This window comes from Rhincodon typus, chromosome 1 (assembly GCF_021869965.1).
Source record: "Rhincodon typus isolate 14 chromosome 1, sRhiTyp1.1, whole genome shotgun sequence".
Classification (NCBI taxonomy): Eukaryota; Metazoa; Chordata; class Chondrichthyes; order Orectolobiformes; family Rhincodontidae; genus Rhincodon; species Rhincodon typus.
Genome location: NC_063332.1, coordinates 124,857,480 through 124,872,184, shown reverse-complemented (window position 1 = coordinate 124,872,184; position 14,705 = coordinate 124,857,480). Strand labels below are relative to the sequence as shown.

The 14,705-nt window shown below is 40.7% G+C and overlaps 1 protein-coding gene across 2 annotated transcripts in view; it reads right to left on the bottom strand.

Moving 5' to 3' along the window:
- Positions 1-14,705, bottom strand: part of LOC109912422 (sortilin-related VPS10 domain containing receptor 2) — a 367,773-nt gene that overhangs the window by 135,013 nt on the left and 218,055 nt on the right. For both annotated transcript variants that reach the window (XM_048598214.1, XM_048598220.1), the window contains exons 4-5: positions 9,283-9,347; positions 1,032-1,150 (exon numbers count right to left, since the gene is read on the bottom strand). In XM_048598214.1, the coding sequence (XP_048454171.1) occupies positions 1,032-1,150; positions 9,283-9,347 (184 nt within the window). The remainder of the gene's footprint in view (positions 1-1,031; positions 1,151-9,282; positions 9,348-14,705) is intronic.

Genomic DNA, 14,705 nt, shown 5'->3' with positions numbered 1-14,705 from the left:
GGCCAGTCGATAAAATAATGCAATATGGAGAAGCCTGATGTTTTAATGAAACAAATAAAGATAGCTCTTTGAATACTTAAGATTAATATCAAACAGTGTTTAATGTTGCTAGCTGTTTAACAAAGTATATTGGTCTTAAAATAATATATAACATTTATAAAGGTTAAATCGTAGCCAATACACTTAACAATTTATACTGAGGCCGTATAGGTTTGGATATAATCAAGATAATAACTAGGGCAATTCCAGATTTCATATGTCACTAATCTATAAAGAAAAATTAAAGGGAGGGGCAACAACTTGAGTTCGCAAGTGACAAGTTGCAGGAGCCAAACCAGATGATTAGTTGGCTTTGTTGATAGTTTGGGAGGTGTAGCTGAGGAACAAGGTGCAGGGGCAACACTGTGCAGGGCCGCACATTAGCTGCCTTTTGATAATTACTGGTTGCTCCCCTCTTAACTGATAGAAAGAGTATTGACAGTACATGCTCCATTCAGTAGTACCTCAAAATTGTAACTGGAGTTCCTATAAACATTGGATCTATAATTGCATTGTACAATCTTAAACAGATGGACAAACTGCCTATGTAAAAACACAGGAAGGTACATGTGCACTGAAAGCACAGAAATATCCATTTCCACTTATACATATTTGGCTTATTTTGATGGATTCTATTGAAAACCAGTATTTGAAAGGCTCCTCCACTGGGTTCAGATCCTGGTTATTTAACTTAAGGGAAACCTCAGTGTTGCACACTGCTGATCTCAGTGGAGTTCAGGGCTGTGCAACCCTGCTCTCTGAGGAGTTGGTCTGTCTACCGACCAACATGAATCAGTTTTATTTAAACTCTGTACTTACTGCAATAATCAATTTACCCAAAGGTGAACATGTCACCTCAATTAAATTTTATTTCAGCTACAAGTAAAGGATGCTTACCCAGTCTGTTATAATTGCTTCCCAAACAGCTCTTTTATAATGGAGTCTGTGTACTAATAAGTCATGGGGAATTAATTATTATGTGAATTAATTACCTGAATGAAAATGTAGTCATCATTGACGAGTAACGAATTCTGATCTATATTTCCAGAGAAATGAGCTTTTAGCGCTTTCTCAGTGCAGTTCGCAAGGTGGCAGGTGACATAAAGAAAGCCTGTGTGAAAAAAGATCCGTATGTCTCAATAAATAATCACTGCAGAAAATAAAAGCATGCCTGTTGCTTTCAAATTTTAAAACCTGCTGTGAAAAGCAGCAAGAGGACTAAATATTTCAATTCTGCTTCAAAGCCCTATACTCAGATTACCTCAATATATATGGCTAACAGACTGATTGTTTTTAGAATCTTGTTTCTCCCTTGTGTCTCAGGAAAATGGAGAGGTGACCTCGTATTTAGTCAGTGAGAAAGATTCTGATTGATCTCAGATGATACTATTGGTGGATATATTTCTCACACATAACACAGAAGTGACCAAGTAACAGTGACCCCTGTAATGAGAAGAAATGGGAGTATGCATTTCACAGTTTGCATTATCCTGTTAGCTAATCTAAAATCCCAAACACATTATCATAGACTTCTTCTTTCTCATATAAAGGGATCACAGATGACAGCATCGTCACAAACGACTTATGGTTAATGGAGACTGTAACTTTATGACAGAGAAATAGCAGTGCAATATTTCATTGACAGTGTATGTGCACCCAGAAACAAATCTGTCAGTTGGCAGATTTGCTGACTGGATGTTGAAAGGTCTATTATAGATGCAGATCTCCAGTATGCATAAGTGCCCAAACATCTTGCAAACACTGCACTGCATTAATCATTTTCGCTTGCCCAGACTAATAATATTTGTTCTCCATCTACACAAAATAATCTGCTCATTGCAATTACCCTAAAAGGCACACTTGGCTTTTCTTTCTGATAATTACAAGTACAACAATATTCATCAGTTATGTAATAATTAATCATCAAATCCATTATTTTTCAGAAGTAGCTATAGTTAATGAAAATGCTAATAGCCAAATCAAAACAACTGCCAACCATAATTACCTCAAAAAGATGTACTTTTAGTTTTAACCTCAATGCAATTTGGGTCATTGTAATTAGCACGAGGCTACATTCCCCAATAACCACTTCACTTATTGCAGGACCCCATGTAGAAAATACTGCTGCTGATTTGTTTAAAACAACAAAGTAATGAAAATTTCATCTCAGCGGTGTTAAGTAACAGATCACCAGTCAAGTATCCAAACAGTGGAATGTGTTTTTAGAAACTAATGTTTTCTTTTTAGTGATCCTGTTACAGAATCAAACAACTTTTGGTGGATTGCTGTAACAGAATGAACAAGGTGGGTGAATACCACTCAAACAGTACAAAGACACATCTGCACTATATACAATATGTTCAGTTGTTTAAAACTCATAAATGTTATCTTTCATTTTCTGGAGTGGATTTTCCAAGAATGCTCGGATCAGTGTGAACAGGTTAGCAAGTCAGTAATGCTACCAAAAGATAAGCACACAATTCAGGATTACAATGGTGGCCAGTACTGGAGGTGGCAGATGCTTAAATTCACTTCTTATAGAATGGTTCCTTTCAGTGGAACTCAGGAAAGCCTCTAGTGATAGTAGGAACTGCAGATGCTGGAGAATCTGAGATAACAAGGTGTAGAGCTGGATGAACACAGCAGGCCAAGCAGCATCAGAGGAGCAGGAAGGCTGACGTTTTGGGCCTAGACTGGCCTGTGTTCATCCAGCTCTACACCTTGTTATCTCAAAGCCTCTAGTGAATTTGTTTCTCTATATGTGGCTGCTCATGACAGCAATGAAGCTCAACTTAAGATTGTCATCAATGACAGTCAGAATATACAGTATTCATTGCTAGATTTTTATTCTTGTTTTCTTTTTACAAATTAACTTTAAGGCTACTTGTTTCACCCATCACAAAATCCTCCTGTGCATCCATCAGCTCCTCACCACTACTGAGGACAAGCAAACACTTCCTGAGGTGCAGCTTTTCATCCTTGACCAGATATCTGTTAAATACCGGCACAGTTATGATATTTTATCACTGATTATCTTTCCTTCTTGCTGTCCTGCACGTTGCAAAATCCAGAGATGCAGGTGAGATTAGAAATCCAATAGTCAGAATTTAATGTGGAAAGGTCATTTAAACAGGCAGAAAGATAATGTGTGGGGCTCCTACATCTTCCCACTACTGCCCCAATTATGGCTGTGACATGATGCCAATGAATGTCCCTCTATCCAATTGAGGCCTCTAAGTAGGCAGCTAATGTCTACTTAAGGGCCTGATGTTGCCACAACTGCACATGGCAGTAACCATGTATGAAGCACAAAATGCAAGCCCCAGCATATTTAATTGCAGGCTTCTGGGGTGGAGGCTGGAGGAGGTAGAGGGTTGGTTGACAACCCTTTCAAAGGCATTCAGCACCTGATTAAGAAGCAGCAGGTTAGATGTTGCTGAGAACCACCACATGCCCTGCTGTGTAGTGCATTTGGAACTATTAACCACCTTGCTGTGATGTTACAGAGTGACACATCTTGTTTTCAGCGGCGGCAGCAGCGGGAGCCAGAGTGCAGACGGGAAGGTAAGGTTGTTTTTTCTCTCCAGTATAAAAACTTACCTCGTGCAGCAGAGGCCCTCTTGTTTTCAGCGGCAGGTGTGTGGACAGAACGCGGGCCAGGAAGGAACTGATATATTCGGGCATTGGCTAAACCCAAAAGGCGACACGTGTAGTGTCTCCTACCCATCCTCCTCCTCCTCTAACCAAACAAAAAGACCGTGTGGAGGGTCGGTAAGGCAAGGGTTTTCTTTTTATTCTTCTGGAAATCTAGAGTAGAGGGAATGGAAGTTAGGGCAGTTGCATGCTCCTCTTGCAGGATGTGGGAGATGAGGGTCACTGCTGGTGTCCCCTCTGACCTCACCTGCGAGAAGTGCACCCAACTCCAGCTCCCCAAAAACCGCGTTAGGGAACTGGAGCTGGAGCTGGATGAACTCCGGATCATTCGGGAGGCTGAGGGGGTGATAGACAGGAGTTATAAGGAGATGGTCACGCCCAAGGTACAGGAAAAAGGTAGCTGGGTGACTGTCAGGATGGGGAAAAGGAATAGGCAGACAGTGCAGGGATCCCCTGTGGCCATTCCCCTCAATAATAAGTATACCGTTTTGGATACTGTTGGGGGGGACGACCTACCAGGGGAAGGCCATAGCGGACAGGTCTCTGGCACTGAGCCTGGCCCTGTGGCACAGAAGGGAAGGGGTGAGAATAGGACAGCAATTGTACTGGGGGATTCGATAGTAAGAGGCACAAACAGGCAGTTCTGTGGACGCGAATGAGATGAACGGATGGTATGTTGCCTCCTGGGTGCCAAGGTCTGTGATATCTTGGATTGTGTCTTCAAGATCCTTAAGAGGGAGAGTGAGCAACCAGCAGTCATGGTACACATCGGTACCAATGACAAAGGTAGAAAAAGGACTGAGAATGTGAAAAACGAGTACAGGGAGTTAGGTTGGAAGCTGAAGTCCAGGACAAACAGGGTAGTTATCTCTGGATTACTACCAGTGCCACGTGATAACGAGTCAAGAAATAGGGAGAGAGAGTGCAGCTAAACACGTGGCTACAGGGCTGGTGTAGGAGGGAGGGCTTCCATTATGTGGATAACTGGAGCACATTCTGGGGAAGGTGGGACCTGTACAGGAAGGACGGGTTGCACCTGAACTGGAAGGGCACAAATATCCTGGGAGGGAGGTTTGCTCAAGCTACACGGGATGGTTTAAACTAGATTGGTAGGGGTTGGGGAACCGGATTTATAATTCAAAGGATGAGGTATTCAGCCTTCCAACAGACACAACAGGGAGTGAGGTTGTTTATAAAGAAATGCGGTCGATAGAGTGTAATTGTGGATACAGAGATGGTTTGAGGTGTGTATACTTCAATGCTAGAAGTATCAGAAATAAGGCGGATGAACTTAGAGCATGGGGCAGTACATGGAACTACGATGTTATGGCCATTACAGAAACTTGGGTAACTCAGGGACAGGAATGGCTGTTGGAAGTTCTGGGATTTAGATGCTTTAAAAGAAATAGGGAGGGTGGAAAAAGAGGCGGGGGAGTGGCATTGCTAGTCAGGGCTAGTATAGCAGCTACTGAAAGGCAGTTCGAGAATGATATGTCTACAGAGTCAGTTTGGGTTGAGGTCCAGAACAAGAAAGGAGCAGTCACTTTGTTGGGGGTTTTTTACAGACCCTCTAATAGTTTCAGAGAAGTGGAGGAGCGGATTTGGAGGCAGATACTGAAAAGGTGCAGAAGTCACAGGGTTGTAGTCATGGGTGACTTCAACTTTCCAAATATTGATTAGAAACACTTTCGTTGTAATAGTTTAGGTGGAGCGGATTTTGTCCAGTGTGTTCAGGAAGGATTCCTGACACAGTATGTAGATAGACCAACACGAGGAGAGGCCACTTTGGATTTGGTGCTTGGCAATGAACTGGGCCAAGTACTAGACCTGTTGGTAGGAGAGCATTTTGGCGGTAGCGATCATAACTCTGTTACTTTTACAATAGTCATAGATAAGGATAGGTACATACAGCAGGGTAAGGTTTATAATTGGGGGAAGCGTAATTACAATTCTGTTAGACAAGAACTGGGTAACATAAATTGGGAACAGATGCTGTCAGGGAAGAGCACGATTGAAATGTGGAGACTGTTTAAGGAATGCATACTGTGTGTGCTCGATATGTCTCTCCCTAGCAGGCAGGGAAGATGCGGTCGAGTGAGGGAGCCTTGGTTCTCAAGATAGGTCAAACATCTGGTTAAGAGGAAGAAGGATGTTTATGTAAGGTTTAGGAAACAAGGAACGGAAAAGGCTCCAGAGGGATACAAGTTATCCAGGAAGGAGCTGAAGAAAGAGCTTAGGAGAGCTATACGGGGGCATGAGAAAACCTTGGCAGATAGGATCAAGGAAAACTCCAAGCCTTTTTACACGTACGTGAGGAATAAGAGAATGACCAGAGAAAGGGTAGGGCCGATCAAGGATTGTAAAGGGAATTTGTGCACGGAGCCTAAAGAGATAGGAGAGGTCCTTAATGAATACTTTTCTTCGGTATTCACAACTCAGAGGGACCTGGTTGTAGAGGAGGACAGTGTGAAACAGGCTAGTAGGCTAGAGGAGGTGGATGTTAGTAAGGAAGATGTACGAGGAATTTTGAGGAAGTTGAAGATAGATAAGTCCCCCGGGTCTGATCGGATTTATCCAAGGTTTTTATGGGAAGCCAGGGAAGAGATCGCAGGGCCTTTGGCGATGATCTTTTCGTCCTCACTGTCCACAGGTATAGTGCCGGAAGATTGGAGAGAGGCAAACGTCATTCCCTTGTTCAAAAAAGGGAATAGGGACAACCTCGGAAATTACAGGCCAGTTAGTCTTACATCAGTGGTGGGCAAATTATTGGAAAGGGCTCTGAGAGATAGGGTTTATGATCACTTGGAAAGGCACAGTTTGATTTGTGATAGTCAGCATGGATTTGTGAGGGGTAGATCATGCCTCACAAACCTTATTGAATTCTTTGAAGAGGTGACCAAATACGTGGATGAAGGTAGAGCAGTGGGTGTGGTATACATGGATTTAAGTAAGGCGTTTGATAAGGTTCCCCATGGTAGGCTCATGCAGAAGGTAAGGAGGCATGGGATAGGGGGAAATGTGGCAGATTGGATTCAGAATTGGCTGACCCTTAGAAGACAAAGGGTGGTAGTGGACGGAAAATATTCAAAATGGTGCTCAGTTACAAGTGGTATACCACAAGGATCTGTCCTGGGTCCTCTTCTATTTATGATTTTTATAAATGATTTGGATGAAGGAGTGGAAGGGTGGATTAGCAAGTTCGCAGATGATACGATGGTGGGTCGCGTTGTGGACAGTGCGGAGGGCTGTTCGAGGTTACAAAGGGACATTGATAGGATGCAGAGCTGGGCTGAGAAGTGGCAGATACAGTCTAACCCTGAAAAGTGTGAGGTGATTCATTTTGGAAGGACAAACTTGAAAGCAGAATACAGGGTTAATGGAAAGATTCTTGGCAGTGTGGAGGAGCAGCGGGATCTTGGGGTTCATGTTCACAGTTCCCTGAAAGCTGCCACCCAGGTGGATAGAGTTGTTAAGAAGGTGTATGGTGTGTTAGCTTTCATTAATAGAGGGATTGAGTTCAAGAGCCGTGAAGCTATGCTCCAGCTATACAAAAGCCTGGTTCGACCACATCTGGAGTATTGAGTTCAGTTCTGGTCGCCTCATTACAGGAAAGATGTGGAAGCGTTGGAAAAGGTGCAGAGGAGATTTGCCAGGATGTTGCCTGGAATGGAGGGAAGATCTTACAAGGAAAGGTTGAGAGAGCTAGGGCTTTTCTCTTTAGAATGACGAAGGATGAGAAGTGACTTGATAGAGGTGTACAAAATGATCAGAGGTATAGATAGAATAGACAGGCAGAGACTTTTTCCTAGGGTGGAGGTAGCTGTTACGAGGGGACATAGTTTTAAAGTGAGTGGAGGTAGATATAAGGGCAATGTCAGAGGTCGGTTCTTTACTCAGAGAGTGGTCGGGACGTGGAATGCATTGCCGGAGAGGGTAGGGGAGTTGGCCTCATTAGGGGCATTTAAGCGGCTATTCGATAGGCATATGGATGATAGTATAAGGTAGGGGTGGAGGTTAGATAGACCTTAGGATTAGGGTAAAAGTTCAGCACAAAACAACATCGTGGGCCGAAAGGCCTGTACTGTTCTATGTTCTATGTTCTATTGTATGACTATCTCATTGTGGATGGAGTTACAACAGTCTGGAAGGAACACTCAGTAAGGCACGCCACAGTAAGACTCTCCAAAAGAAACTCAGAGAACAGGTAGACACAAACAGTGAAGAAGTCAGCTTAGTGATTACCTAATGTTAACTAAGACAGAGCCTGCTCTAATTTACCATGTACGTCATATTTCGTACAGTAAATTGTGTAAAATTTGAAGAATAAGTCTGAAGACTGGCCTCGACATAAAACATAACCAAAAAATCCCTTGCTGCTAACTCTCCTCTCCTACAAACCCCATCCCAATCATCTAATCTTGCTGATACTGAGCCACGGAGAGGTGTAAAGCTAGCAGCACTGAACAATGAGGTGTTGTTGCCTCTGACTGGCCAGAATGTCTCAGCAGGCAGGATACTTATGCCCCTCATTCATGATCCCAGCGAAGACCTGCTGCTTCCCAGTTAAGTTCCAGATCAGTTTTAGTGAGGCAGCCATTCCCAAAAGGATGTTCTGGGTCTTTCCCTGGTTCTATAGCCAGTGAGAAAGACTCCTATTGTCTACATTGAACATTGCCCAGTGTTTGGGGAAATTGTGAGAATAGAGATGGAGAGCCTGTAGCTTACTATTAACCCACATTTTAAAAAAATTTGCTCCAGAAAGTTACATTTTACAAAACATTGTATTGGATGTAGCCAATGAATCCAGAAAAAAATGTTGAAATGGAGCTGATTTAACATTAACATACAAACATGATAACTAAATTGCTTCACGAAGATAGTGAGAAGCATATTTTGAAAAAAAAACATTAAACTGCTGGAGACATTGTGATACAGGAGGAGGTCATTTCACCCATCAAGTTGAATTTCTGTCTATAATATTTGAACTTTAATATTTATGCTATGTATCATTAAGGCTCTCCAATAAAATTAAATTTCTAAGTTAGGAAGAAAACCATATAAGGTTCATAATTTTAATTTGCTATTTTCAATTTTATACTCAAACCAAATTTTAATTTTGATGGATTACTGATTCAATTCAAACCCATATTTATAGTCCATTACTTGTGACTATAATACATGCAAAATTCAGTGGGTGCTGGAGATCTGAAATAAAAGCAGAAAGTGCTGGAAAAACTCAGCTATGTACTAGTGGTTTGTTGCGTAATGTTAAATAGAGATTAAGGTTACAAGTAGAAACAGAAAATACTGGAAAAACTCAGCTATGTACTGTCCACTGTGCCAACAGTTTGTTGCGTAATGTTCAATAGAGATTAAGGTTACAAGTAGAAACAGAAAATACTGGAGAAACTCAGCTGGTCTGGCAGAATCTGTGATGAAAGAAAGGGTTTACGTTTCAAGTCCAGTGACTCTTGGGTCATTAAGAATGAGCTCCTAAGTACAGTATTTTATGCAACACATCCCTGGGACAGTGTACAGAATGCAGATATATCACCGATAGCATCCCTAGGATGATTAGCTAATTTTTACCTCCACTCTTGTCCTGAATTTCCATGTGAACCAAATCAGGGTCACTGTCAACTCCTGTCACAGACCTGGAACAAGAAATAACCATTAATATTTATCCCCTACGTAAGTGAAGGATCCAAGCTATTAAAATAGATACCAGATATTCCATTCTCTTCATTTGCTCTAAATGTCTCTATAGATGCTTACACTTTAACTCAATTATGATACAGCAAAGAAATTCTGATTTTTAAAAGAAAAAAAAACTACCTGAATTTCTTAGAGCAATACATTAGATGTTTGAGATGCCAGTAACTACTCTCAGAGAAAGACAGTAGATTAGTTTGTGTATACCAGATCATTGTAAGTTGGCTGAAAACAATGCTATCATTTGAGCACTCATGTTTAAACCAAATTCATCTATACAAAATAAAGGCAACCTGTTTATTCTAAACCAGTCATTACTTTTCTGAAAATAGATCTATCTATTTTAAATAATTTAAGGTTGTATGTGCTTTTCAACTTTTCCAACAATGCTATTCTACTGTGACAAATATTGTCTATTTCAGGCAAAGACCCAGCAATTTTTAAAAATTAATTAAAATTTGGAATTTTGCACATTATGTTGAAGAAATATATTTTTACACCTAATGATTTTACACATCATTAGCGGAAATCATGCATATTTTACATTTGTCGATTATCGTTTAACTGTTAGATCTTATCTGTCACAACATAGTTCAGTTCATAATAACACTTGTGATGTACATGACACTTGTATATTATTGACTGAACACTAGATGGCCTCCTGTAAGCCCATGGTAACAATCATACTAAGTTTTCTTTTTGTGATAATTCGCTATTTTTGATTAAATATTCTACAGAGTCTGGAAAGAAAAGCAGCTAGTTATTACCACTGATATTTCGGTGCTTATTTAGAAAAATCAATTCTTTAAAAAGTGCTGAAATCAATACTTTACTGATCAATCTCCTTGTATGGTAAATTCCTAATCTCAGTCAGTTTCTAAGGTTTTCTGCTGGAGGTGAGCAAGAAATGCTGAACTTACTATACATTTTTTAAAAAGAGAAATGTGAGGAATTTTACACTTTCAGAACATAGTCAGGAGAGGTGTTAAAATTTAAAATATCTAAATCTTGATCCCAATCTGTCTCAAAAATTTCCTTTTGATTTTAACAGTGGCAGTTTAGAAATGGGACACTGCCAGTTCTCAGGGGCATTTGATGTATTTGACTTGTGGCAGAAATGGGTGGCACAATAATGCCAATGGCATTAAAATAAAATACTGTACTTAGGAGCTCATTCTTAATCTAAATCTAATGGAAGAGTTACAGACTGTCACACTCAGTAGCAGAAAAGTATGTAACAAAGATAAATATGGAAGATTGTTCAAATTATTTGCCCGAGTATTATTTTTGTTTGTTTCTCCATCTACCATTCTGTCTGATTTTCTAATGTTTTCTCCTTATCTATCTCCCTATGCCTTTCCATAACATTGTCTGATTTATGCATTGTCCTCAAGTTCTCTTTCATCTTCATTCCTATTTCCCAGCTGATCTGTCGAATGGCTTCCCACACTCTAGAGCCTTCCTTATTCACCTATCTAACTATCTGTCTCTGATGTCAGATTTTGTACATCAAGCACTGGGATTAAATGGAAACAGCAATTTGTTTTCCAGCATGAACGTTGCCATAGAGGTATTTGTCCATCTCGGTTCCAGTGAAGGTGGGAAATGATAGATGAAAAAATGAGAAATGAAAGAGAAAAGACATCTCCAAATTGAACACTGACCAATAACAAAACTATTTCATGATACCCTCTATAATATTATATATAGAAACACTACAGAACAGATAAAGAGCATCAACCCCAGACCCATCCTTCTACTATATCCCTGTAACCTTGCATTTCCTATGGTTAATTGTAGATTGTCGGAAAACCCCATCTGGTTCACTAATGTCCTTTAGGGAAGGAAACTGCCATCTTTACCTGGTCTGGTCTACATGTGATTCCAGACCCACTGCAATGTGGTTGACTCTTATCTACCCTCTGGGTAATTAGGAATGGGCAATAAATGCTGCCTAGCCAGTGACACCCTCATCCCTTGAATGAATAAAGAAAATAAAATAATCCAGCTAGTCTGCACATCCCTGGACACTACAGGCAACCTGCACATTTTATATTTGTGAAGGCATTGAATGCTTTTAAGAAGGAGATAGATGTAGTTCTTAAGGCTAAGGGGATCAAAGGGTATGGGACAAAAGTGGGAACAGGGTATTGAATTGGATGATTAGTTATGATCACATTGAATGGTGGAGCAGGCTTGAAGGGCCAAATGGCGTACTCCTGTACCTATTTTCTACATTTAGATGCTTCAGACTTTAAACAACAAAAGATTCAACAAGGCCATTCCACAATCCTTCATGTGTTTTAGTACCAAATTCCTGAAGAGATTTATAGATCAACAGCCTGACCATTACAATATGGTGCACACATTCCTTTAACCATTTTCTGGGACCCAATCACTAGTTAATTGCTGCATGACAAAAATAAACAGTTTGATACTGATTCTGGGTGAACAGAAAGGTAGGGGAGTGATTGTACATTGAGGGATAAAGACAAAGTCATCAGGAAGATTGTGGGTTGGTGATCATAAGGGTAGTTCATGAGTCTGTGGTGAGGATGGACAGAGATTATGGATTGAGGGCGACAGTGATGAAGAGTTGGGGAGGAAATGACAGGTTATTGGAGACGGTGGATCAGAAGTGTAACTGTGGGTCAGCAGGAAAGTATGGGGTCAGGGTAGGGAGGTTGTGTGGAGATTGTGGGGAGTTCATGGGTTGTAGGTTTGAAGTAATTGAGGGAGGAAGGTGGAAATCACAAACAATCCTGAACAAACCCCTGAAATCTGTTCCTTCTCATAACCCTTCAGTTGCTGAGTTTCCCAAGGCCTGGAAAATTTGACCTGCAGTTGTTAAATCTTAATGGCTGCTAAAGATCAGAGGTGTGTAGCCCATTAACAGTTTTAGGCAATGGACCTATCTCTCAAAACAACTTGGAGCTGGTCTTTTACAGACCACTTCAATTATTGCTAATGTCCAGATAGTTCACGCTCTTCCAGATTCCAATGTGTTGATTTTATAATCTACTCAAGGGCGCACAATTGTAGTTTTTTGGCAGATAGCTACCTTCACTAAGCTGCAACTACCCCTGAGCTCCAGTATTTCTCAGCTGCTCCAAGCAACTAATGTGGGCTCCCTTCACCTCTATTTTCAGCTGCATATGATCATTAGATGTACATGTAAAATTAATCTATTTGACCTGTTGAGTCTGCTCTGACTCAATGAGATCATGGCCGATTGGCACTGAACTATCAATGCCTTTCATGTACACCTCCTGTTCTAATTGCTTGGAGTCTGCTACCAGAAGAATGTGTGCTGTCTAGCCCATATCTGCTTCAGCACTCTACCAGCTCTAAACAGCAACCAAGCTCTCTCAGTAAACATTCCCCAAGATAAATTGACACCAAAGAATGTGATTAAGTTGTGCACATATTCATGATGACATAGCCTGCTCCAGGCTCCTTAACATGACATTTGGGAGTCTGTGAAATGCTTTTCATCTGATTTAGCTCTAACTGCAAGATTTCCAGATATCACATCTCCAGCTGAGAAAGCCACCAGCTGTTTTTGCAGCTCCAGATCTTCAATTCTAATTCTATTAAACAAAATGAGTAGCACCTTCTTTAACTTTCAGCTGTTAACCTCTTAAAGCCACATAACCCTAACCTTTTTAAGTGCGCCAGACTTCAAAGGTGCTTCAAATGAATTTATCCTATTTTCTACTGTTGAACATTAACTCCAAAAACTAAAATTAGGACAAGAACTATGAAGTAGCTATGTCCTATTACAATCTGGAGTGAACTCACATGAGTGAAATGAACACTTCTCTCTTTATATGTGATAGTGAAGATTAACACTCTTACTCATTGAGACCCATGTTTGGCGCCAACAAATGGTACTAAGTTCATGAGTTAAGTGAACAAACAGTCGACAGCTGTGACACAGACATACTTTCTCTGCACTCCCCAAAATGCTGAGTGAGAATGATGTAACTTGTTTTTGTCTTGAATACAGCTGCTCACCACCCATACAACATAAAAAATCAGTCAGGTTTCACTTGTCAAGCTGGCAAGGAACTTTAAAAAACTCAGCCTTACAACTGGTGACGTCGAGTCGCATGCTGATTACCCCAGTGTTGGAGAATTACCATTATAAGTCTATCAGATGAAAGCTCCCCCGCATAAAGATGTCCATCAGAAGTCTGCTGCTAATGGTGGCAACTGCCCTTCATTTGAAAGATTCAGAAAAGGCTGTTACCATCCTTGGGATAAAGAGCTGTCCCTGATGTGTGATTAGGAGACCTTCACACGTCTGAAAGAATAAGTACCCCACTGTGTGGGTGATATAGAACACCTCTGCCAGCCAGCTGTCTGACAGGGAAAAACAGCCATCTCTAGCAATACTCTTAGATGTCAGCATTTGTAAGTAAGTCCTACCCTCCAATTCACTGCTTAATTAACATCAGTATCCATCAAAATCTGAGCCAAAGTATAAACTCAAACTGATGGACATCTGTCTATTATGACAATAAAATGTTAAAAAATTCAACACAGGTAACAATCTATTTTGTCACAAGCATCTAAAACTTCCCAATTAATTTTGTGATATCCAATATAAGATTTATCCATTTTATTTATTTAAATTCAGTTTTGGCTATGGCTATGGTTTTATTTTCTGTGTACTCCTGAAATGTGAGAAAAGTCTAATATCAACATTTTCCTTAATGATCTATGTCAAATGCTCCAATGTAAATCTGTACACGCCCTGACTTCACACAGTTTCAGAAGAGTTTATTTAAAATGAACTTTGAGATCAGGACTAAAGCCGATGGCTTACTTCATTTGCAGGTGATCCAAAAAAGGTGCACTGGATGCAACTCTCATCTCAAAACCATCTTACACTGAAATGAGTGGGGATTTTCAAGAAACAGAAGTTGACATATTTGTAGTATTATAAACACTCCCGAATTTCCTCTGGTGCTCGCCAAAGCAGCTGCTGTAATTTGGATGGAAAGTCAATGGGCACTCTGCTTAAAAGTACATTGAGAATTTCTAATGACTAGAGCAGGAGGACTAAGCAGTAGATCAGTATCATTTTGAAGCAGACTGGGAGGAACTTGCAGTGTCAGTATCATTTTGAAGCAGACGAGGAGCGTGCAGTGTCAGTATCACTGTGAAGCAGACTAGGAGGAGCGTGCAGTGTCAGTAACACTGTGAAGCAGACTAGGAGGAGCGTGCAGTGTCAGTATCACTGTGAAGCAGACTAGGAGGAGTGTGCAGTGTCAGTATCACTGTGAAGCAGACTA